This window comes from Pteronotus mesoamericanus, unplaced genomic scaffold (assembly GCF_021234165.1).
Source record: "Pteronotus mesoamericanus isolate MK-2021 breed Mesoamerican mustached bat unplaced genomic scaffold, CSHL_Meso_final scaffold_85, whole genome shotgun sequence".
Taxonomy (NCBI): domain Eukaryota; kingdom Metazoa; phylum Chordata; class Mammalia; order Chiroptera; family Mormoopidae; genus Pteronotus; species Pteronotus mesoamericanus.
In genome coordinates, this window is record NW_026555329.1 from 66350891 (window position 1) to 66376820 (window position 25930).

Genomic DNA, 25930 nt, shown 5'->3' on the forward strand with positions numbered 1-25930 from the left:
CTGAGGAAAGAAAAACAATCGCCACCGCCGCCACTTTGGTCAAGGAGCAACGAGAAAAAGCGAGTGGGGATAAAGATGAGATGAGTGGCCTCTAATTAAAGGGCTCAGATGCTGCCTTCACTTCTGAGGGCGTATGTCAACGGACCCAGATAACAGCTACAGAAAGCCAAAGAAAACCCAGAATAGAAATACAACTAAAAATAGCAAGGAAAACTGAGGAGGAGGAAGTGTTTGTAACTTTTGCTGTCGGTCAAGCTGGACATGCAGCTGTTTTTGTTGCCAAAATGCAAGACAGTGGAAGGATTTAAAAACCAGCTTTGAGGGCAGCCACAATTGGTCTATGAGTTTGATGACTACATGAGGACAGCCCCCAAAGAGAATGTTCCAGCAGCCAACTTTATTAAAGTTAGCTAAAAATTTTAGAGCCAGGTAAAAGACTCGTCTCTGGATCACAGTATCCCGTGAACAGATGCCGGGTATTCCCTGCTGCTGTGAGAGGCGGATTTCGACTTTGTGCCTGGCAAGTAAGATCACAGGATCTCTGTGCTGAAAGAAATCCCAGCTGTATTATAATGGAAAGAACAGAAGGCTGGGAAACATGGAGTAAGTGCAGCTCTGCCACATTCGAGCTATATCACAGAGCTCGTTATTCAAAGTCTTTGAGCTTTAGTCCTTCCCTCTGTGAAAACAAAATCCACTTGGATGGGAACTGCAACCTTTGTTAAAACAAACACAGAATCCTGGAGGCCTTAGAATCGTGGAGAAAAACGCTAAAAGGAGAGTCTGAAGCCTGGGAGACTGGCCAAACTAGGGAGCCTGATTAGCCTTGAATAGCAGGGTCTTCAAGATACCACCACCTGCCCTGGTGCTGGGACCAAGACTGCAAATGAAGACGTGGGGGGTCAAGAGGATGGCGCTGAAGGGTCTATTTACCAGCAGGAGATAATGAGCACAGACATTGTATAGCATCCCCATAAGCTATAAGCCACCTAGTGTGGCTAATGCAAGTGGGAAAATTCCTCAGAATGACATATAACGCTACCTTTGTAGACACTAAAGTAGCGAAAATGAAATTTTAGGCAATTACCTTTTTATCTTCCAAAAGAAAACAACTTTTTTCCCCCCCCCTCCAAATAAAGAATCAAATCAGGAAAAGTGGGTTCCTAGAAAGGCCAAAGAAGAATGAATAATAGCCTGGGGTTGAAGTCATGTCCTAGTGGGGAAGACAATAGATGCTTTGGGAACAAAGCCCAGGAGTTCAATCCCTTCTGTACTAGTAAGAATTCTCCAGAGAAATGGATCCGATAGGCTATGTAGAAAGAGATTTATTACGGGAATTGGCTGACATTATCTGCCTTGTGCAAGCTGAAGGCCGAGGAGAGCTAGTGGCGCAGTTCCAGTCCAAGCCTGAAGGCCAGAGAACAAGGACCGCTGATGGTGTAAGTCCTGGTGTGAGCCTGAAGGCCTGAGAACTAGGAGCTCCGATGTCAAAGGGCAGAAGGCGGCGGTGCCAGCTCAGGCGAAAAGCAAATTCCTCTTTTATTCTTTTCAGGCCCTCAGTGGGTTGGAGGATGCCCACGGGCATTGGCGAGGGCCATCTTCCTCACGCAGTTCACCAGGTGAAATTCTAATCTCTTCCTGAAACATCCTCACTGGCACATCCAGAAATAATGTTTTACCAGCTATCTGAGCATCCCTGAGCCCAGTTAAGCTGACACATAGAAGGAACTGTCGCCCCATCTGAGAACACCCATTTTATTTGAAAGTATACTCAGTCCAGCCTAGTAGCGTATTCACCAGAGAGTCTGGCAGGCAGCCTCGAGCCCTCAGGAACCCAGTTGAACAGGCCGGCATTAAGATCATGTGAGAAGGTAGATGGGTTCACTTTACACGGCTGTATAGATTCGGAGCATTTAAAACAATTCTTCTCAATTTCAACACTGAATCCTCCTCTCCTGTTCTCTGGCCCATTCATTTCTGACATATACCGAACTCAAAATGTTAAAAACATAGCTATTGTCTTCCCTCTCCACCTGAGTTCTCTGTCTTGATTGGTTAGAAATCAAGGTCAAATCTCAAGGTCATCCCTGATTCCACCCCTCTTCCTGCCATTGCTGACAGGCCTATCAATCATCCCTTTACCCTGCCATCACCTCTTAGAGCCTTCCCGTCGCCCAGCGCATACTACACAGACACCAGAGTTATCTTCCCCAGCACATCTATTTCCCTGCTCAAAAATCTAAGAGCTCTTTCCCTACAGATTCAAGACCAAACTCCTCTCAATATAACATACGAGATTCTCATCTGGCCACATTTCTGTTCTCTTATCCTCTCTCTTCTACTCTCGAATGCGAAGGTCCAGCCACAGCAGAGTTCCTGCTCTTCCAGGAACATACGAAGTTCTGCTCAGGAATCACAGCGTTCCTTCAGCCCCACGTGTCCTCCTTCCAGTGTGCCTACCGTGTGCCAGGCAGCTTTAAGTGTGGAGATTATCAGACAGACAAGATCCCTGTTCTCATGGAGCCTGCATCTCCCACTCATTTCCAAGGCCCAGCTCAAATCTCCACTTTTCCTGGAATTCTCTCCAACTCCATACATGAGAATTAACTTCTTATATACCTCTCGGGTATTTAACACTCTTTGTCTTGTGCAACATTTGTTTATAAATGCGTCTTCTAGCCTGGACTACAAACTTCTTGAAGGTGGAACCCAGATGGGCATTTAGTTTTGCATCATGTAAGGGCTTGCACAGTGCCTCACGCAGGGAGGAGACTTGATGTTTCTTGAATTACATCATGTCTATCCCTATCTGCTTCCATTTATAGTTACGAAAAAAGAGAAAACCACAAAACCAAAAAACTTGTGGTGCTTTGCCAATTGTAGAGAAATGTGAACTTTTTTTTTGAGAGAGGTATAGATTAAAAATTACTGTGGAAAAACTTTTGAAAATACCCCATTATTATAACCTGAAACTTAGTCTTATGGTCCATTTGAATACCTGTGTTAATGCTACATCGCTCCTTAAGGAATTGTGACCCAGGGGCTATGAGCTTCTAGAGGGCAGAGTTCAAATTCAGACACTAGATGGCTTCCCACCCTGGAACAAAGGTCTCATTTCTGTAAACACTGGAGAGCTGCCATCAGCTAAACCGAATCCCACTGCCAAAGGCGAAAGAGCACCTCTAGAAAGATAACCTGGAAGCAGCCTCTTCAGGCCTCGCCCACTGAATAGAGGAGAAAGGGCAATACTATTTACCTTTTGAAAAATCCAAATTAGAAATGACAGATTTAAAATCTGATACACATGGAAAAAATCTCTTTAAAGAGATTTATGCAAAACATGATCTTGAACTGGATCCTCATTTGGACAAATCAAATGTAAGGAACATTTTGGGAACAATTAGGAATTTTGAGGATGGATTGGGTACTGGATGATATTAAGGGATTATTAATTTTTGTTGAGTCTAGTATGTGGAAAAATACTCTTATCTTTTAGCAATATAAAGCTTAGCTAGAGTGGAATATTATATCTATTATTTTCTTTAAAATACTTCAGTATAAATGGAGTGAGTTATACAACCAACCAATCATAGTTACTAGGAAAAAACGAGACATTTCAGGGAGTGACTACTTTCTAGTCTCCATGGTCACTTTACCAGCGGGCACTCTCATTCGGATGGGGCACGTCAATCTTCACCATAGCGACTGGGGCTCCTCGCCAGCAGCGAAAGCCATGGGAGGCCCACTTGGGGGAGCCGTGCCTTAGAAAGCAGGGGGAGCGGGCTCTCTTCTGAAGGGCCTCCCTCCCCTTGTTATAGTCTTATTCTATTGTCAAAGTGAAGAGAGAAAATGATCGGCTTACTACTCAACAACACACCAGGAGATCTTCCTGGGGACATAATAAACATCATCTCAGCTCTGGTTTAGAAATCCCTTCTTTGACTAGAATCATAAATAAATTGTAGGCTTCGCAGCCAATCTGAAAACTAAAATTTTGACTTTTTTTTACTACTCCCCTGATGTTTTTTCAGTCTCTGCTTCTTTTACATTAGCCCAGAAGGCAGGGAGGAAAACAGTTCTCCAGCAGTAAGAATTTCAACAAAAACTTTATTAATACATACTGGCATATTTTGGGGCTATGAGAGTCCTTAAAGCACTACTCTACACTAAAGACACTAAAAGTGCTCAAGCCTTGGTTTGTGTGGCTCAGCTGATTGAAGCATCATCCCATAACTGAAAGGTTGAGGGTTCAATTCCCGGTCAGGGTACATACCTAGGTTGCACATTCGATCACAGTCCAGGTGTGTGTGGGAGGCAACCAACTGATGTCTCTCACATTGATGTCTCTCTCTCTTTCCCTGTCTCTCTCTCTAAAAGCAATGAAAAAAATGTCCACACATGAGGAGTAAAAAAAAAAAAAAATCTTAAAAGTGCTCAAGTCCTTGGTCTTCCATCTATTTTCACAACTCATGCTCCTTTAACAGAACCAGGCGGCTGTGCCTCACCAGGTCCACATCCTTGTGTGGAGACAGGTTTCCCCTCAGTCAGATGCAGAAGGTGACACTCGCTGCCTTTGAAAGGGCAGGAGCTCCTATGGATTAAACCAGAATGGAGAAAAACAGCATCAGCTGATCAAAAGGAAAGTCAGACTTTATTTTTCAAAGTCACTCATTCCACTTCTCTCCAGGAAGGGCTGGAATATCTTCAGGATGAGCACAAAGATTCCCACTGCCGGAATATTCGGAATACCTTCCTTGATTTCTCAGAGAGACTCTATAGGTAGAAAAGTTCATCATTAGAATGAAGTTCTTTCATAGAGATGAAGTATACATAATGGCTTTAAGGTCTGGTCTGTAAATTTCTCCCACAATGATGTAGAAATGTCTAGGATTAAGTAAAACAAGTCAGCTTTATATAGTGCTATGCAGAGTATACACCTGAAGCCCTACTAAAAATCAAGAAGCTTGTGTTCTACTGTTAAGACTTGCTAACACACCCTAAGCCTCTAAAATACAGCTCATGCCTTCCTCCAAGTATCTGTATTTGTCCTAATCCTTGTAATTGAGGATGACATTTCTGACCCACCAGAGTGCAGCACACACTTTGCACTGGTTTCTCTTCCGTGATGCTGCAGTGGCCCTCGTTCATTATTTCTTGTGAAGAAGGGTTCACATTTACGTGAGGCCTAGCTGGGGTTAATAGTATAACTCAATGCCAAGGAATAAAACAAAGTTAAATGACCCTTAAGAGCTTAAACTATGACCTTGGCCTTCTCAGCTTCATGTTTTAGCCAGCAGAGCTAATAATAGGAAGACTCTCACTGCCACTGGATCATGCCTATGAAGTAATCTGATATTCTGAGAAACGGTGTCACGGGGAGACAAAACAATTCACTAAAATATTGAAAAGTTCTCGGTGATTTGGAACACTTGGTTTGCTGCCTTTGAGAGTCACAAAAAAGAGCACAGGGTCTCCGTGACAGCACAAACAATATCTCGCAAGATAATGCATAAAATTACCTCCGCCCTCTGACATGACATTTTCATTGCTTTTTTTATCCTGTGTGGATGAGTGTCTCAATAAAACACAGTCCCTAGAGGGAAAAGTGTGAGCTTTTACTAGAGGCCGAGGGGAATTTAGTTAATAAAGTGACAAAGCTGAAACAAACTTAAGTTGAAAACTAGTGTGAACTGTTTTCTGACATGCCTTACCACAGCCTCATTAAGCTTTGTACTTCCCAGTCATAGCAGCTGTGGGAAGGTTAAAGGACAAGCTGCCAAAAAGGATTTCAAAAGTCCTGGGACCGAGGGCCAAATATGAGGCCAAGCTTTCCCACTCAAAAAAAAAGAAAAAAAAAAAAAGAAAAAAAAAAGTCTGGTGGGATTTCTTGTTGGTGTGACACTGAGAGAGAGAAGTTAATAAAAACTGTCAGTACACTATTTCATGAGGCTTTAGGCAGAGAATTTATGTACAGAGATAGATTTAATCTCTCCAATCTGAGAGGTAAGTCAAACATTTGTCTTCAGATGGCTTTATGTATTTTCAAGTTTTTAAACTGGAAAGATGCAGATTTTTCCCTGTGAAAACCTTGGAAAACCCTCATTTGTATATTTACTGAGGGTATAAATGTACATTCTTGGGCTTTTAGCATCACTAGAGTTCCTTCCAGTGGAACCCTGTGACCCTGTAAACATCTGCTGCTGAGTATTATTTTACTTTGTCTTTGGAAGGAAGAGAGGTCAGAAATTATTATATTTATCCCAGGCAGGCTACAAAGCAACTTAGGGAATGAGCCAGCAAAGGAAAGAGAATGCTGTTTTTATGGTTCCTTAACGCTCACCTCCTATTCCTTCCAGCCTTTACGCAGAGCAAACCCAAATTGTTTTCTCAGCCGTCACGATGGACTGGCACCCCCCCACCTTTGGGCCCAGGGGTCACTGCTGTGCCGGCTAGCCGAGGCTTGGTGCACCGTCTGGGGCCGTGTCACAGAGCGCAGCAACCCGCCCACCGTGAGGAATGAAACCGCAGTCCCAGCGTCAGGGCACAGTGCTCCGGGACAGCTCAACTAACTGGCCGGGCCCCAAGTGCAAGTGACAGCAACTGATGGGAAAAGCAGCTGTTCTGCAACATGAGGCTGCAGCAGCTGCCTCTTCATCTAATTCTGTTTTCCTCCTCCTTTTCTCCTTGAGACATTTAATGGAGAAGACAAAGACTTTCTCAGAATCTGATGGAATGCCATATGCTCAACTGCAGAAAGAGCAAACCAGTTCCATGCCTGTACTCTAGGATGAAAGCAGGCTGAGCCTAACTCGATTTATGAAAGCTGAGGGCAGGCGGGTGCTAATTATAGGGCTGGGCCCTGCGCCTCATCTCCTGAACGGCCAGTGCCTCGCACCACCGGGACAAACAGTTCATCTCACCACGGAGTCTGTTTCAGCTGGCTGGCTAGACTGTTTGTGGGCCAAGAGGATGTTCAGCACCGCCTTCCAGCCTGGTTCTGCCAGACGGCTGGCATCTGCTTCAGTGCCACCGTTCTCCCTGGTTTTCTTGCCAAGCGTGATATTCACCCAAGGGCACCAGTCTCTATGCTGAGAAGTGGGATCAAAGAAGCTTCGTGAAGACGTGTCCTGAGGGAGGAGGAAGAGAAACAGTGCTAATGAAGGGCAGATGCCGTGTAAATTCAGAGGCACCGCCATTAGTTGTCAGGTCTGTCCCCTGTCGCACTGCTGTCCTACACCTGACATATTTATTACCTCTCCGGAATCCATCCCAAAGAAACAAACGGCAAAACCCTTACCATTTTCCCCTTTTGGACCACATCATTGTCCCATCTTTACACTTATTCACACGGTCTACTGTAGCTACCGGCCCAGGGTGGGTACACACCTGCTCTTCCACGCTGCGTGGTGAGGGTGGGACACGCTCCCTGTGCTCAGTGGTGATGTCTGCACCATAGGGGACTCACCGAGCTGCTGGAAGAGCAGAGGCGAGCTCGTTTGGCTCTCCGGAGAGGACTGGATGGCACTTCCAGGCCAGAGCTGTCTCCTGTTCCCATGCTTCGGGTCACTGGGCGGGTTCTAGTGGTGGGGCTAGCGGCCTCTGGCTCAGGACGGTCAACAGGACTGGAAGAGTCCCAGCTCCGAGTTCGGGAGAAGATGGGACCCGGGCTCCTTTCAGCCTGGGGGGGAGGTGATAATGGAAATACACCAATGCTATTCATGACTATGGTCAGGAGAGACACTTCTAGAAGCAAGTAAAAGTTATTATTTTATAGTTTAAATTGTAAGAATTTAGTTTCTGAACTGTCTGCATAACTAAACTCTTCAAAGAATATTAGATTTCTACACAAAATAATGAATTTAGCAGTTCCATTGCAACTGCTGAATAAAACCAATGTGGTTAGAAGTGATTCCTAAGTTAATTCCCAAGTATTCTACTAACAACACCTCTGGCAAGACTGCTGTTTTTAAAAAGTCCACTCCAGCCCTGGTCGGGTGGCTCCTGGTGGGAGCATCGACCTGTACACCGAAAGGTTGTGGGTTTCATTTCCATTCAGGGCACACACCAAGGTTACGGGTTCAATCCTGGTTGGGGGCGTGTAGGAAGGCAACCAACTGATGTTTCTCTCTCACAGCAATTTCTCTCTCTCTTCCCACCCCCTCACCTTCCTCTGTCTCTAAAATCAGTAAACATATCCTTGGGTGAGGATTAAAATAAATAAATGAAATAAAAAGCCCACACCACACAAGCAAATTAAGTCTGTACCTGCTCCGAGCCTGGGGAAAACGTGGCGTCCTGGCTCCGAGTCATCATCCTCCGCGGAGACTCAGGCACTAGGAGAAAGCGCTCTGGGCGCCCCTCAGGGCCTGGGATGGGGGAGCCAGTCAGGACAAAGGATGAGTCCAGGTCGTTCATGGATGACTCAATCTGCTGGAAGCCCCAGAGCCCCACCTTCCTCATGCAGTGTGAACACGTTATCAGGGAGAGCTGCATGGGCTCCAGGGAAGAACTAGGTAGGAACAGAAAAGAGAGTGAGGTTTCTCAGAGGGTAACATTTCCAACGGATGAAGTACGATTTGTGAGTATGCTTTATCTCATCAAACCAACCTCTGGAACAGTCCAGGGACTGGGATCTGCGACCTCTTAGGGTTCCAGTCCCCTGCTCTCAGGACCCCAACTTCATCATCTCTCATTTATTTCCTATAGAAATATCTAGGGGTCTTGGCGTGCTCTTCTATGGCAAAACTACTTTAAAAGTTATGTTTTATAAATTTCCCTGTCCCTCTTATGTTTTCCTTTTAAATTAAAATTGCTCCTTCATCTATCAAAGAAAGTATATTAAAGAAAAATCAAGATTAGTTCTGACAGTTGTCTACCTCAGAGGGTGCCTATACCAAATGGTGCAGCAGGAATGGAAACACCAACATGGGGACCTAGAATACTCCAGCTGGTGTTTCTTTCGTAGGCTTCTTTCTTTCTTTCTTTTTTTTAAAGATTTTATTTATTTATTTTTAGAGAGGGGAAGGTGGGGGGGGAGAAATGTCAATGTGTGGTTGCCTTGCGCACGCCCCCTCCTGGGGACCTGGCCCACAACCCAGGCATGTGCTCGGTTGGGAATCGAGCCAGCAACCCTTTGGTTCACAGGCCGGCACTCAATCCACTGAGCCACACCAGCTGGGGCTCTTTGGTAGTTTTTAACCAATTGAACTCGTTTTTCTTCCTTTCTGAAAGTAGAAAGGAGGTACACTTTTTATAGGAACACAAATTCCCAGCTGAGACGTGACAGTGAAACAAACAAATTTCAGATATGTTCAGAAATTTCTGAGTTCTAATTCTGGTTTTGTTACTGATTCTTACTGTCCCCTCATGCCCCCATCCCTTCAGTTTCTATCTCCGTTTTTTCTTCTTCCATTATTATTATTATTAAATTAATTGATTTATATAGAGAGAGGAAAGAGTGGGAGGGAGGGAGGGGGAGAGACAGGGAGGGAGGGGGAGAGACAGGGAGGGAGGGAGACAGGGAAACACTGATTTGCTGTTTTACTTATTTATGCATTCATTGGTTGGTTCTTGTATGTGCCCTGACTGGGGATCGAACCCATAACCTTGGCATGTGGGGGACAACGCTTTAAGCAAATGAGCTACTTGCCCAGGGCTCTGTTTTTCTTACAGGAAACACCATGTAATCTCCAAATACTATTAGTGACTGTTATATACGGGTGTATAATGTTGTCACAGCTCATGCCCCCAGCCAAATTTGCTGACTGACCTACACGCCCAGCCACACACAGAGAGAATACAGGCAGTGACATGGACTTGGATGTCTGAGCCTAATTTGGTGGCAGTTTTTCTCTCATCAGTTCGGTGATCAAGTTCATCTTCAAGCAGGTGCAGGAGAAGACTAATCTTGTCTTCTGTAATGCACTACAAAGGAACCAAGGTAAAAAGTTTAATGTTTCAACGACCATGAAAAGAAAATTATACATACTGATACAATCAGTGGTGTCCAACCTTTTGGTGTCTCTGTGCCACACTGGAAGAAGAGTTGCCTTGGGCCACACATTAAATACATGGTGACATGTAATCACAAAAAAACCTCTTAAAGTTTTAAGTAAATTTACAATTTTGTGTTGGGCTACATTCACAGCCATCCTGGGCTGCATGTGGCCTGAGGCCACAGCTTGGACACCCCTGAATTGTAAATGATACAAGGCAAAAATCATGACAGAAATGACAAACATGTGAAGACAGTTGTCTGCATTAGAGAAGATGTCCTACTAGGACAGGACTAAGGTATCACACAGAAGCTTTCTGAATTGCACTGGATCTGCCAACTGAGAAAGCTGGCAGTTTTCCTGGAGTGACCAAATCTTTTCTTAGCACCAATTTGTTTTCAATTTACCAACTGAAGATTTTCTCTAAAACCTATAAACCTTAAACCGAAATAATGAAAAAAGGATACTATTTATATCTTGGCCTGACACTGAATTTACTTTTTGACAGAACAACAGAGGTTGCCACAGTCTTTACAGAACTATGACAGGGTGAGAAAAACAAACAAACAAAAACCTGAAGAAGCAAAACAATAGCTTCTATTTCCTGCAGTAAAGCTTGTCTTCAACATACCCACCAGATGATGAAATGGGACAGTAAACATTACAGATGGGCCAGAACATTTCAAAATCTCTATTCACAAAAGAGAAAGGAGTTTATAACTTTCCCTCTAGCACTTTCTTTGGGAAATGGTATTCAATAAACCATATGAAGTAACATTTCAGTATCTTCTATTAAACAGTTTAAGTAACAAATCAAGGGAAAATTGAATTTATGCCACCTAAAGAATTGTGTCTAAAAATTTAAATGGAACCCATTTACTTAAATCCCAAATAGTCACCTTTCTAGTGGAAATTGAAAAAGGTCAGTTGAAAGACAGACGAACGGTTCTCTTTATGTCAATCTGCACCCTCTTTCATTAAAAGGAATGTTTCATGCACAAATGCTGGTGACAACTGCAGGCCACTGAAGGCTAGCCAAGGAAAACTCACCATGGTTTTCAAGTCCTCTGGCCTCAGGGAAGGAAGCTGGAGGTCCAAGTGACAAAGGCTTTGAAAACGATCTAGGAATTCACTAATAAGAACAGCAGGCTCATTCAATGGTAACATCCCAAATCGATCTGTGGATAAAGTAAACTGAAGGATTATATTGGTACAAATTGTAAAAACAACAACAAAAAAACAAAACAAAAAAAAAGGTATACAGTAATGGGGATATGTAAAATTTATAAGATATTTGATGATATTAACAATTATTGATTTTTTTTGGATGGGGCTGTTATAATACGTTTGTGATTATCTTGAAAAAGTGGAGTCTAAGGAAAGGTTTCTCAGAAGCAGTCAGGTCTAAGCTGAATTTGAAACACCAACAGTGTTAAAGCAAAGGTCCAAGAATGGCACATTTGAGGAATTTTAAGTAGTTTCACAGGGGTGGAACACAGTATGCCTGTGGGGAGAGTAACTGGAAATAAAGTTAGTGTAGAGAACGGCCAGGCCATGACTTTATTAATGCATGTGATGAGAAATCACTGATTTTTTTAAAGGAGAAAGTGATGTTATAGATATCATGCATTAGTTTGGAGAGGCAACTACAAGGGATCTCTGTATGCAAAGAAATAAACTTAGCAGACATTGAAGTGATTTAAAGTAGTAATTCCTGGCCCTGGCCAGGTAGCTCAGTTGGTTGGAGCATCGTCCTGCTATATGCCAAGGTTACAGGTTAGATCCCTGGTCAGGCCACATACAAGGATCAACCAATGAATGCATAAATAAGTAGAATAACAAAGCAAAGTTTCTCACCCTGGTCGGGTGGCTCAGTTGGTTGGAGCATTCTCCCATACACCAAAAGACTGCAGGTTCAATTCCCTGTTGGGGTGTGTATGGGAGGCAACTGATTGATGTTTCTTTCTCTCTCCTCCACCACAAAAATCAACAAACATAGCCTCAAGTGAAGATTAAAAAAAAAAACAAAAAACCTAAACTAACTAAAATCAATGGGAAAGGTATGGACTTTAGGAAACTAAGTGAAGTTTAAAAATAAAAAGGAAACATGTTCTAACAACCAGTGGCTCTGGTTTGACATAACTTGGGAGAAGAAACCAGGTCCCAACATCTTTCTTATTATCCTCTTCTAATTTTGGGTTTGGTCTGATTACTACAAACCTAAGAAAATATTAATAAAAACTTATGAAGGTAAAAGAGAAGAAATTAAACCCATCACACAAATGTTTTAACATCAATTTCATTATACATTTTATAATTATTATATATGGATATCTATTTTTTATAATGTTCAAAACAATCAGTCCTAATTAATTGTGGTTTTAAAGTTTTAAAGGAATTTAATTTAGTTTGTAATTATTGATAAATGTTGGAAAAATATATACCTTCAAAATTATATTTATTAGATATGCTTAATAAATTTAAGCATTAAAGTATAAATATTTGTGGGTATTCCTTTCTCCACGCAAAGGTCTCTTGACTGTCAAAGAACCAAACCCAGGAACGGTATAATTGGAAGGTCGTATTTGAGATCTATTTAGGATGGAGAATGGATAGGATCAGGTGGAAGAGACAGGGAAAGGCATTTAAGGTAACTTTCAGGTTTCTGGCTAGGACAATAGGAGAAGAGGAGGTCAGTATCATTTGCCATGATGGAGAAAATATAAGAGATGCAAGTATTATCAGATGAAGAATTCAGTTTTGTTTATGTTGAGTTCTAGGTACCTACAAAACATTAAGTAGAAATGTTTAGAAAGTAGTTGAAAATACAAGTGAAACTCAAAAGAGGGGTCTGGGTGGGAGTTAGAGGTCTGTAGGTAGTAGCTGAAGTTATGAACAAGATCAAGAAAGTGAGAGTTGGGAACCACCGATAGAGCCCTAGGCAGATCCTTAAAAACTTGACCTGAGCACACTGGTCCCAGATGAATTCATATCCTCACAGGACTGAGTTTTGTTGTACTACACTAAGACTTAGCTAGGCCAACAGCAGGAAATCCTTGTTACACAGTCACCTTTACTTTTTTTTTTTGCAGTGAGGAACTTGAAGTTTTAATCATTCAAGAGATTTCCCCTAAGTCACATCAATTGGGAAACTTATGTACAATTTACCCAATAATATTCTTTTCATGCACCATATTTCATAATGGCTAGAAGAAACCAACACCAGCCACGTGATGTGCTTCAGTGACTTCCTTCTCTTAACCCTCCTCACATCATGAGGTCATCAGAACAGCTTGAGGGACTTCCCACGTGTAGAGTATCACTTATCTATTAATGTCAGAGGAATCTTCCAAGACTGTCTTCTCCATAACTTAAAACTAAAAAATTTGGATCTCAGAATTTCATTTTTCTAATTTAAATTTTATTTTTTAATTACAGCTCACATTTTATATTATTTTCTATTAGCTTCAGGTGTACAGCATGGTAGTTAGACAATCATATACTTTACAAAGTGTTGTCATTTTTCACTTTAAAAATGTTCTTAATAATCCCTTTCCTATCCCTTCTTCATTTATCAGTAGATGGCACTCTATGGTCACCTGCAATCCATTTTTCCCTCTCAGTGGTCATTCATAGAATATTCCTGGGTATCAGTGACCCTGGTATGAGCCTGAGCTGTCCTACTGAAATTAAAAAAATACCTACATGGCACTGATTTCTGATCAAGGATGAAATAAGTGGATTCATAGTGTTGGTCTGTAACCATACATCCAAAGAGTTTTGCACCCGGTCTTGGTGGGCCCCCCAGAGGGCTCTACAGCTAAGGCTGGTTACATGACCAGCAAAATACATGTTAAAAAAATCTGGGCTCTCTTGTCCTCCAGTGCTTTGTGCACATCTGTGGTTCCTGATTCAAGAGAGTGCATCCAGCCACAGCCCCTGTACAGGGAGAACAACAGGTCCTTGCACCTGGCTGCTGATCCAGACCACGGCGGGGCAGTCTTTGACTGTGATGGTATCCTTACTTCAAAGCTGTTATTAGACTATGCAGTTGTACTGTAATAAACTGTAGATTTGTAATCATTCTTATTTGGGAGCCTGAGAGTCTTTTTTAGCAACCAATCCCTGGCTAACTGCTATGGTTACTACTGTCAGCGCACTGAAGGAAGCCAAGGCAGAACACAGGGCTGCTGGCTATCGTAGGAAAAGCAGAGGGTTTGAAAGCAGATAAAACCCTAGCTATGGCTCCTCACTGGTTGGTTTTAAGATTTCTGTTTCTCAGTTTCGTCACCTAAAAAAACGGAGTTGGTAACGTTTACGTCCCAGTGCCCCTGTGATGACTAAATGGGGCAACATATGCAAGGTTAAACCTTTGGCATGCCAAATGCACTTAACTAAGTTAAGCAGTAATGTAATAAATGAATGAATATAAGTTAGTTCTTTTTGAAAAGCATGAATATAAAGACAGACCAAGAACGTCAAAGACTAAATTTTCACAAATAAATGGACAATATTAGAAATGCAACAACCAAGAAGTGACGGTCAAGGGAGACCATGGGAATAAGTACCTGGAGATGGGCTATCTGGCCAGAAACAGAACTTCTCATGGGCAGTGCACAGGGCCTTCCTCAGCTCGGCGCATCGCTCCTCATCTGAAACCCACACAGGCAACAACACTTAAAAACACTAGACAGATTAAAAGTCCAATGGCCAAAAACCTCAGGAGTATAGACTCAACTAAACATAAAAATAACTAAGAAAATGTAAAAATATACAAAATTATTAGCAACTGCATCATCTTAATATTTTCTACATAGTAAGTTCTAAATCAAGATCCTTAAAATCAACAAAGAAGGTATCATGTATCTTTTAAGGCAGGACATTACAAAGTATGAGCCTTCACAGAAGTCCTGTGTCGCTCTGCCTAGCCAAAAAGTTTGGGACCATAAAGTAGTTTCCAAGCTATCACTCATCCTTTATGTATACAGAAATAAACACATTAAAATGAGGGGAGAAGCAGTAGGAATTTTTTTCCCAGAATAAATAAAATGAAGTTCACTTTAAAGTAGTTTGGTTTTTTAATAAAGTTAACTACTGAAGCTCATAGAGTGAAGGCAATCACAAATTCCCCCTGTTATATTCAAGGGGGGACCCAGGAAACCCAGAATTATCTTCTGGAGGGTGGGCTCCTTGTACTACAGGCTCCCCCTGCTAGATGAGTGTTCTAGGAACCCATCTGTATCAGTGTACCAGCTGGCGTTGTGGTGAGAGGCTGTGTTTGGCTTCAGTGAATTTTTTTGAAGACTCAGCAAGTTTGCCCATTTCATGAAGGGTGATTTACAAGCGTACCTGCCCACACTGTGCTGTTTAGCAGTTTTTAACTAAAAACTGTAAGACCCCCAGGCCCCACCCTCTATATTTACCCAATTGCCCCAGGTGACTTCTTTTGCTTCCCTGGATGAAAAAAGTCCTCAAAGGAAAACATTTTTGCTGATGTGGAAGAGGTGAAACAAAAAATGGCAGAAGCACTAAAAGGCATCAAAAGCGCTGAGTTCAAAAACTGTTTTGAGCAGTGGAAAAAATGTCTTGATAGGTGCACTGCATCAAGTGGAGAGAAGTTTGAAGGTGACTGAAGTTTAAACATGTAAGAATAAGTACACAATTTTTTAAAAATAAATTCTGGGTATTTTGGTTCCCCCTTGTATAGTAGTCCACATTCTTTGATCAAACGAGAGACTGTTTTTTTCAGAAAAACTAGTAGAGTGTATTTTTGAATATGGAGAAAAATATAATCTGTATTTTATACTTACATCTGTCAAAATCAAAAGCTGGTTGTAAACTGGCACAGAGAAAAGCCTGGCAGCTGGAGCACTTGAGCATATCACATTCAACGGTGACCCAACCATATTTTGCACAGACAAGTGGGGACAGCTCAGGGGGCTTACCTGCCCACTTCAAAGAGTACTCATGTTAAGGAAAAACAACACTGCAAGTACATTAAAATGAGTAAGTCAGAAATTAAAGCTATCGCTCATCCTTTATGTATATAGAAATAAACACATTAAAATGAGGGGAGAAGCAATAGGAAAAAGTGTTAAAACTATTTTTAAAGAAGAGGCACATAACTTCGCATAATGATGAAGATCATTTGAGTAATAAGCGGAGGGAAAATTAACTTCCACAAGTATGTGCCTGGGAAAACGTTCTAAAACACTCACTGATCTTTAATATTCAACATTCAACTTTTTATATTTTACCCAAAGAACTCCGATTTTACAGAACACAGGGAGGAAAAAGGATAAAACATGAAAGAAGACGTAGGAAAGTTCTATATTTGTATAAGAAATACGAGAATATTAAAACATAACAGTATAGCAAAAGAAGGATTTCAGGCCAGAAAACAGAATTTAGATGTAAATGTTAAGGAGCTAGGATTATCTACAATAGGATCAATTAGCTGGCTTAAGTTAAATAATTATGACATATATTTATAATTGTATATATTTATAGTGACCAATTTATATCCAATGAGAACAAATAGAATAAAAAGAAAACTGGTTCTAAAAACTATATTAAAATCAGAAATTAGTCCAAGGGACAACTGGAGTATTCAAATATGTAATGATAGTAATGTATTACAGCCCACTGACCAAAAAAGGAAATCATGAGCCCATGGTGCTACAAATAAAGAAATTATAAAAGTTTGATGAGGATATTAACACAATTTCAAAGCATCTCCCCAGAAAACACTTCAATTACAAAAGAGGAAAAAGTGACTTTACAATGGAGAACACTGACAGACACTCCTTTTTATCAAGTATCAAAGTGATCACTGCCAGTAAAGGGATAAATCAAAATCACGTGCCACCTGACAGGCTGCAAGGAGAACACACCACCAATTCTGAGACACTCCTGCGTTACCTGAACCTAATCACAAGGAAATATCAGGCAAATGTGAACTGAGGTACACTCTACAAAACTGGCCTGTAATCTTCAAAAATATCAAGATCATGAATTTCAAGGAAAAACTGAGGATTCTCAACTGGATCCTTTTGCTATAAAGAACATTACTGAGGCCGAGCCAGGTAGCTCAGCTAGTTGGAGCATCATCCCGATAGACCAAGGTTGTGGGTTCGTTCTCCCATCAGGGCACATACAAGACGCAACCAGTGAATGCATAAATAAGTGGGACAACAAATTAATGTCTCTCTCTCTCTCTCACTCTAAAAGCAGTAAAAATAATTTTAAAAAATTATTGGGACAATAGATGAAGTAATTGGGGTCAGAGCGTTAGATGATAGTAATTTATTATGTGAATTCCTTGATTTTGATGGTCGCATTGTAATTACAAAGAGAAAGTCCTTGTTTGTAGGAAATATCTGGGGGTAATGAAGTATCACTCTGGCAACTTACTTTCAAGTAGCCCAGAAAGAAAGTTCCTTGTAACCCGTGCAACTTTTCTGTAAATCTATAACTGTTTTAAATTTTTAAAAAACCATTCTAGTGAGTAGAACACAGCAAAAGTGATGGGATATCACTTCTGAGATTAAGTTACAAATAGTCTAGCTTCTGTCTTGCTCTCCTGCTTGCTCACTCTGATGGAAGCCAGCTGCCATGTTGTGGACTGTCCATGGAAAGGCCCATGTAGAAGGAACACAGGGAGGTCTCTAGTCAACGGCCAGAACAGAACTGAAGCCTTCGATCCAACAGTCAAAAGGAAATGAGTCCTGTCAACAACCATGTTGGATCTGAAGTGGACCCTTTCCCAGCAGAGCCCTGAGAGGGCTAGAGCCCCCGCCTACACCTCCCCAGCAATCTGCGAGAGACCCTGAGTCAGGGGACTCGGCTAAGCTGTGCCTCGACTTCTGATCCCCAGAAACTGAGATAATAACCGTTTCTTGTTTTAAGCCACTGAATTTTAGGGTAATTTGTTTTGCAACAATAGATAACCAACATACTGAAGAAAATCTAGACAGAAAAAGCACAGTAGTCACAAAAAAATATTAGGTTTGCTTGTCAAGAGCCTTACTCTATAATCCTGCCTCTGCCCTGTGCGAGCAGGTTGACCTTTGGCAAATCACATAGCCTACCTGAACTGCTTCCTCTTCTGTAAAAGAGTATACTAAGAATACTTATTTTCTTAGTTTTAAGGTGAAGGTCAAATGTGATGATATATGTGAAAACACGTTATTGTTCCTTCTCTCAGTTCTTAGCTTTTTCTTCTGTAAAAGAAGGTTAGATAATCTAAAATATTCCTTTGAAGGATATTTTCCTTCTCTCAGTTCTTAGCTTTTTCTTCTGTAAAAGAAGGTTAGATAATCTAAAATATTCCTTTGAAGGATAACATTTTTTTATAATCTTCACTCAAGGGTATGTTTATTGATTTCAGAGAAGGGGGAAGAGAGAGTGAGAGAGAAACATCGATTGGCTGCCTCCTGTATATGTCCTGGCTGGGGTTGAACCCGAAACCTTTTGGTGTACAGGATGATGCCCCAACCAACCTAGCTATACAGTTAGGGCTGAGGGATAACATTTTATGATGCTAATATTTCTATAAAATTTTTTTCTAAAAAATTTTCTATAAAATTTAATTCTTAAACTCAAAACTTCAAAGTAGCGTTATTCCCAGGGAAGCAATTCCCACAGTAGGCAGAAAGTGCAACTCACATGAACCAAAAAAAGGATATAGAAAATGTTTCCACTCTGCTAAAGAAGGCTTCTTTGCTTATAGATTCCAGTGGAGGTTGTTCTTCTTGCTGGGGTGATCCATTAACTGACTGGAATGTGGCAGATGTCTCCTTCCTAAAATAAAGTGGCAGGACTGTTGGTAAGTCGTGGCATCACTTTGCTTAAACATTTTGCATCTAGCTTCTCTGTACTTCATATCATCAATCACACCGCACTGGATTTTAACCTTTCTAAAAACCATTTCAGTCATGTTTTTCCTCTGCTTAGCATTTTCAATGATTTCACAATATAGTCAGCCCTCTGTATCCACAGGTCCCACACGTGCAGATTCAACCAAATGCAGATAGAAAACATTCAGGAAAAAAAGTTATGTTTTTGCTTATGTCAGTCATGCAGTTACGCCTCTGATGGTCGGGTGTATATGGAACATGTACATTTTTTTCTTGTCATCACTTCCTAAACTCAATATAACAACTATTTACACTGTATTAAATATTATAAGTAATCTGGAGATAATTTAAAGTATACGGGAGGATGTGCATAGGTTATATGCAAACACTATGTCATTTTACATAAAGGACTTGGGCATCTGAGGATTTTGGTATCTGAATGGGGTCCTAGACGATGGTACTTACTAAACAGAATCTAAATTCTTCAGTCTTGACATTCAAATCTCTTTACGGTTTGGCCATACTTAAGTTCAAGCAATTTCTACCTCACAGTGCTCCACTAATCCTACACTGGCAAACTCTTCCTCCGTCTCACTCACTGTTTCCCAATAGTATTTTGCGTAACTTAAGTAAACATAAAATAGGACTCTGGGCTTCTGTGCATCACACAATTTGAACCACCTTAGAAATTTAATTCTTTTAACAGCAGAAAAAAAAATCTTGATATTCCTACCTGGATCAACCCTTGATACTCACTCCTCCCCAAAATGTACTAATTTCAAAAGTCAAATGAAAGTAAAGACCTTTAGGCAATTTCATGAAAAAATTCAAAAGGAAAAAAACCAACAAAAACAATTTTCTTATTTTCAGTGAACAGTATTTCAACAGTACCTGGGGAAGGGTAAAGGGAGGAACTGCTGAAAACGAAAGTCATTTTAATAACAACAGGAAAACATCAACTATTATCATTCAAAAGAAAAAAATTTATTGTAAGAATGCTCAGTCACAGAGAGCCTCAGGGAGGTGTGGTTCTTGGAAAAAGTTCAGAGGATTCATAAACTTGGAAGGGGAAAGAAATGACATTTATTTTACTAACCTCTAACTGAAATTTAACATTTCCTTCAATTAGGATTAAAGGCCATAGATAAAACCATAGTAAAAGCAGCAATACTTGTGAATTTGTAACAAACAGAAATCACAGATACTCTGTCACCACATTATGGCTGTTGCACGTTTTCTGAAATACCGTTTATGCTTATCACTACTTCAAAATTATGGTAGGTAACAAACCTATGGCTAGATATGATTTAACTAATGGAACATGTTACTGCATCATTCCTTTTTTACTACTTTGACAGCTCCATTCCAAAGTAATTGGTTTCCTTTATAATCCTATGTAAGTTACTTCATACATTTAAAAGTACTTTTCTGAGAAGGGGTTCAAAGGCTTTACCAGACTGTCAAAGGTACCTACAGCTCAAATAAAGGTGAAGAATCCAAACTAAGAGAAGTCAGGTACTCATAGCGGTCTTTTTTCCTTCCCCCCAAAACCCGATTTATGGGGAAATTCCGTCCCTTGGTGTCGAATCCAGTACATTTCGAGATTAAAGCAGACTAAGCATAGTAACCTCAGTCTCTTTCATAACCCGGGACGAAGCCATCCTCACCGCCAGAGTCGCCCACCCAGGGGATCTCCCCAGGCCTGAGTCCCCCAAACCCTTTTCAATCAGCTGGCACCAGACCAGAGTGGACTCGCGAACTCACGCTTCAGTGCCTCCCTCTTCCGGGGCGATCCCCTCATCTATCAGCTGCCGGATTTTCTTGGGTGTCTCTTCTGGGGAGCGAACAACTGCTCCCCAATTCTTTTCAACCCCCGCAGCAAATGCTGGCCCCTCGCTGGGCGCCGCCATCTTGGTCCGTTGCCGAGTCGCTTCCCCGCAGCTTTGACGGCTGAGGGACTTCCGTTCTGGGGCGGTTAACATCCTCCTCTTACGGTATCCTACCGCGCGTGCCTAGGGGACGGTCACATAGAGTGTGACCGCGGGGTCAAACCTTTCTTGGCCCCATTAGAACGAGGCAAAACACCACAGGAGGACTCTGGTGTTTAGAATTGAAATCTTAATCGTTTTCTTTATGCAAGAGCATTTTGGGGCTAATGACGGGGGTTTAAAGAACTCTCTCTAAATTAAGCAGGAAGGGGCCCAATTTAGTTTTCAAGTAATTAATTTAAATGGCCCTCCTAAATTATGTTTTTTACATGTGAGGAATTCGCAATCGTCACTTGGGAGTAAATTATTTAAAATCCTTAGAAACCGTGTTACCGGTGGGTTTAGAAGTCTGGCGTTTGGCATTATTGAACAGTCCCTTCCTCCTTTGTCCAACAATTACATTTATTTAATGTGTCCTGACGCTGCCCTAGGAGCTGGCAATGACAGCAGTGAACAAAGGAGACGTAATTGTTAGCGGACTTAGACATCAAACACGTTTTCCAATAGTTTTGAAATTTTAAGTGTTGCAAAGAAGAAGGGTTTAAAAGGAAGACCCCACTTAGTTTCGTTTGCAGAGTCTCCTGAGAGGGTCAGGTGCTGGAACTAAAAATGGATGAGATTGTGGGAAAGAGATCTTCCCAGAATCGTAGAACACCTCGTATTGGAAGGAGTTTGTCTTATATAATAAATTGAAAAAGAAGACTGTTGTTACTGAACAGTGGGCAGATGAACGTGGGACCACAGAGGCTTTTCCAGCTCTCCCTATGGGCTCCTAACTTAAATTATCTTGCCACCAACCAGGACTTTTAACCTGTTGCCCTAACCACCTTTCCATTGTCACTAACTCTACTACCTTTCTTATTTCTTCTCTCCTTAGCCAGCCAGCTTAAGTTTACTGCCAAGCATTATCATCATTCCTTTGCAAAATTTGAATATGGACTGAGAATTAGTTAATATTAAAGAATGATTGTTCACTATAAAAATCCTAGAGGGGAACATAGGCAGGAAAATTTCAGATGTCCCATGCAGCAATATTTTCACCTAGAGCAAGGGATATAAAAGAAAAAATAAACAAATGGGACTACATCAAATTGAAAAGCTTCTACATAGCTAAAGAATAAATCAGCAAAACGAAAAGTGAACCAACCTTATGGGAAAACATATTTGCCAATGATACCTTGGACAAGGATTTGATCTCCAAAACTTATAAAGAACTCACATGACTCCACACCAGTAAGATAAATAATCCAATTTAAAAGTGGGCAAAAGATCTGAAAAGACACTTCTCTGAGGAGGACATACAGAGGGCGTAGAGACATGCGAAAGGATGCTCAATATCACTAGCCATCAGAGAAATGCAAATTAAAACCACAATGAGATACCATTTCACACTGGTCAGAATATCCATCACAAACAAATCAACCAACAAGTGCTGGTAAGGATGGAGAGAAAAGGGAACCCTAGTGCACTGTTGGTGGGATTGCAGACTGGTGCAGCTACTGTGGAAAACAGTATGGAATTTCCTCAAAAAATGGAACTGCTTTTTGACCTGGCAATTCCACTGCTGGGATTATACCCTAAGAATCCTGAAACGCCAGTCAAAAGAACCTATGCACCCCAATGTTCATTCACAATAGCCAAGTGCTAGAAACAGCCTAAATGCCCATCAGTAAATAAGTGGATCGAAAAATTGTGGTACATTTACAAAATGGAATACTACACAGCAGAAAGAAAGAACTCCTACCCTTCGCGACAGCATGGGTGGAACTAGAGAGTATTATGTTAAGTGAAATAAGCCAGGAGGTAAAAGACAAATGGCATATGATCTCACCTATAAGTGGAAACTAATCAACAGAACAAACAAGAGAACAAAATAGAACCAGAGGCATGGAAATAAAGAGCAATCTGATAGTGATCAGAGGGGAGGGGACAGGGAGATAATGGGGGAAAGAAGGAGAAGGATTAAGTCAAGGAACTTGTATAAAGGACCCGTGGAAAAGGACAATGGGGTGGGGGTGGGGAAAGAATTGAATGTGGGAGGGGACAGCGGGCAGGCCAGAGGAGAGCAATGGGGGGAAAATGGGGACAACTGTAACTGAACAACAATAATAAATTAAACAAAAGAATTATTGTTAGTTTTGCCACATGTGGTAATGACATTGTGATTATGGTTTTTTGAAGTCCTTCTAAAAGATACGTTTTGAAGTATTTATGGGTGAAGCAATCTGGTAATTAAAAAAATTCTTATTTATTATATGACAGTTGTCACAATTTTTTGCCCTTTGCCTCTTCCTCCCGGCCCACATTCTGCTACCAGAGTCAATCCCCACACTGTTGTCCATGTCCATTGGTCATTCATATATGTTCTTTGACTAGTCCCTTCCCCCTTTTTCCACCATTATCCCCCTCCCCCTGCCCCTCTGGCAGCTGTCAGTCTCTTCCATGTTTCCATGTCTTTGGTTCTGTTTTGCTTATTAGTTTATTTTGTTCATTAGATTCCTCTTATAAGTGAGATCATATATATGGTATTTGTCTTTAACCTCCTGGCTTATTTTGCTTAGCATAATACTCTCCAGTTCCACCTATGCTGTTGCAAAAAGTAAGAATTCCTTCTTTCTTTCTGCTGTGTAGTATTCCATTGTGTAAATTTACCACAGTTTTTTAATCCGTTCATCTACCGGTGGGCACTTAGGCTGTTTCCAACACCTGGCTACTGTAAATAGTGCTGTTATGAACACTGAGGTGCATAAGTTCTTTTGATCGGTGTTTCGGGATTCTTATGGTAGTAATTTTTTTAAAAACAGGTTTTATTTATTTATTTTTAGAGGGAGGGGGAGGGAAGGAGAAAGAGAGGGAGAGAAACCTCAATGGGAGAGAGAAACATTGGTTAATTGCATCTTGCACACCCCCAACCAGGGACCTGGCCTGCAACCAGGCATGTGCCTTGATGGGGAATCAAACCAGTGACCTTTCACTTTGTGGGACAACACTCAACCAGCTGAGCCACACAGGTCAGGGCAACCAGGCTGGGATTTTCTTTAAAATTCTCAAGGGAAAGAAAATGTGGCAGAATAGATGAAAGAAGATTGAAAATGTTTTTATTTGTTGTATTTGGGTGACAGACTTATATTATTCTTTCTATTATTGAAGTGTTTGACAACATCATAATAAAAAGCAAAATAAATAATCTAAAAATAATGCATTCTCTTGAATATCCTCTCAATTTCCTTAAACCTTTCATGTTTCATGCTACTCATTTGGCAAACCTCAAATCATAGTTGAATCCAAGTCTCCACTACCCTGCTCCTGCACCCAGTCAGCTGAATATGGTCAAAGAAAAATGCACAATGTGCTGATTTGTGTCTGTATTCTTTTTAAAAAAATTTTTTTAATGATTGATTTTAGAGAGAGAGAGGAAGGGAGAGAGAGACATAGATATTTGTTATTCCACTTATTTATGCATTCATTGGTTGATTCTTGCATGTGCCCTGACTGGGAGTCAAATCCACAACCTTGGCATATGGGAACAAAGCTTTACCAATTGAGCTAGTCTGGCCAGGGCTGTGTCTGTATTCATGATCTCAATGTGCCCTTAATTCTGCTCAGGAATCCTCCTACATTTCCCTAGTCCACTTCCTCTCCCACTTTCATACATGACTATTTTATACCTCTTTCCTTAAGCCTTTAACACCTATACCTAGCCCTCCTCCCTGTCTACTGAGGACCTTGCTTCCTATTTCAATAAAAATTAAAGCAATCAGAAGAGAACTTCCACAAATTTCCACCACCACTTCTGTCCACTAGTACATGGAGCACTGGGAATTTCTTAAGTTTCCACATCACCATGGTAACAGCCAGAAATCATAACCAGTTTTAAGTTCAATTGATTGATAACTTACTTGAGTGAATATGCTTTTGCAAGCCCAATCAATGAACACCATTTGATTTTGAAAATCATCCAATCACAGAGACTCACTTCTATAAACACACCTGAGTGCCAACCAACCAACAGTAGTTTTACACAACTTGTCACCTCTACAGAAGGTGTGAACACACTTAGACCTCTGAAAGTTCACCAGTCCCTGAATTATCCACTTTCTCAAAATCCAATATAAGATTAGCAGTCTGGCCTGCTAGAAGCCATGCCTGACCAGCACGGTTCTCACTGTCTCTAGTAAGCAATAAATTCAGCTTTGTCTTTTTATTTCATGTTGAGTGGCTGTCTTACCTTCTTCTGATAGTACTCTACCTTCCTTCCTGGTACTATAGATCAGTAGTTCTCAACTGGGCACAATTTTGCTTCCTAGGGGATACTGGCAATTTCTGGAGACATTCTTGGTTGTTAAACTGGGGTGGTGATAGAAGTCAGAGATACTGCAAAATGTAACAATGCGCAGGATAGCCCTCCACAACAAAGAATCACCTCACCCAAAATGTCAAAAGTGCAGAAGCTGAGAAACCCTGAGGTAGTATGTGCTCCTATGTAAGGCCAACCTTATGCACTAGACCTAATAATCCCCTCTTGCCTACTCAAGGACATTGCCCAACAGTTCTCCCTTCTTACTGAATGTTCCCATCAGCATCAAGTTGTTATTTCTCCCTTCTTAAAAACAAAACAAAACAAAACAACTTCTTTGATTTCAGTTTCTCCAGTTACCACTCCATTTATCTGCTCTTTTTTACAGTAAAACTCCTTGAAAAAATTCTGTAACCTCCCTGATACTAATAGCTTCTATTTCCCCTCTTTGCTTTTGCTCCAGCTCCACTGGCCTCTTTACTAGTCCTTTGCACTTCCCGTACCCTCTGCGTGAAAGTCTCTTCCGGATACCCACATGGCTCACCCCCATCACATCCTTCAATTCTTTTGTGACTTTCTTATTCTAATGTCACCTTCTCAGTGAGAATTATCCTGACCACTCTGTATCAACTTGCAATTTCCCCTCTTCCCGCACAGACACCTAGGATTCCTCTTCCACATTCCGTGCTCTGTTGTCCTCTATAGTGCTTATCTTCTTATATCATACTATATAATTCTCTCATGTTTATTTCTATCTCTCCCTGTTCTCATTGGAGTATAATTTTTATAATC

At 41.1% G+C, this 25930-nt stretch overlaps 1 protein-coding gene across 1 annotated transcript; it reads right to left on the reverse strand.

Annotated features, from left to right (window-relative positions):
- Nucleotides 1-4125: 4125 nt before the first annotated feature.
- Nucleotides 4126-20818, reverse strand: ZC3HC1 (zinc finger C3HC-type containing 1). Its single transcript, XM_054564001.1, has 10 exons — nucleotides 20618-20818; nucleotides 18683-18797; nucleotides 15806-15956; nucleotides 14564-14647; nucleotides 11046-11173; nucleotides 9770-9924; nucleotides 8266-8509; nucleotides 7466-7678; nucleotides 6921-7127; nucleotides 4126-4773 (listed from the first exon to the last, which is right to left on the reverse strand). Exons 1-10 carry the CDS (start codon nucleotides 20761-20763, stop codon nucleotides 4705-4707), a joined length of 1512 nt encoding a protein of 503 aa, XP_054419976.1. The 5' UTR covers nucleotides 20764-20818; the 3' UTR covers nucleotides 4126-4704.
- Nucleotides 20819-25930: the final 5112 nt, after the last annotated feature.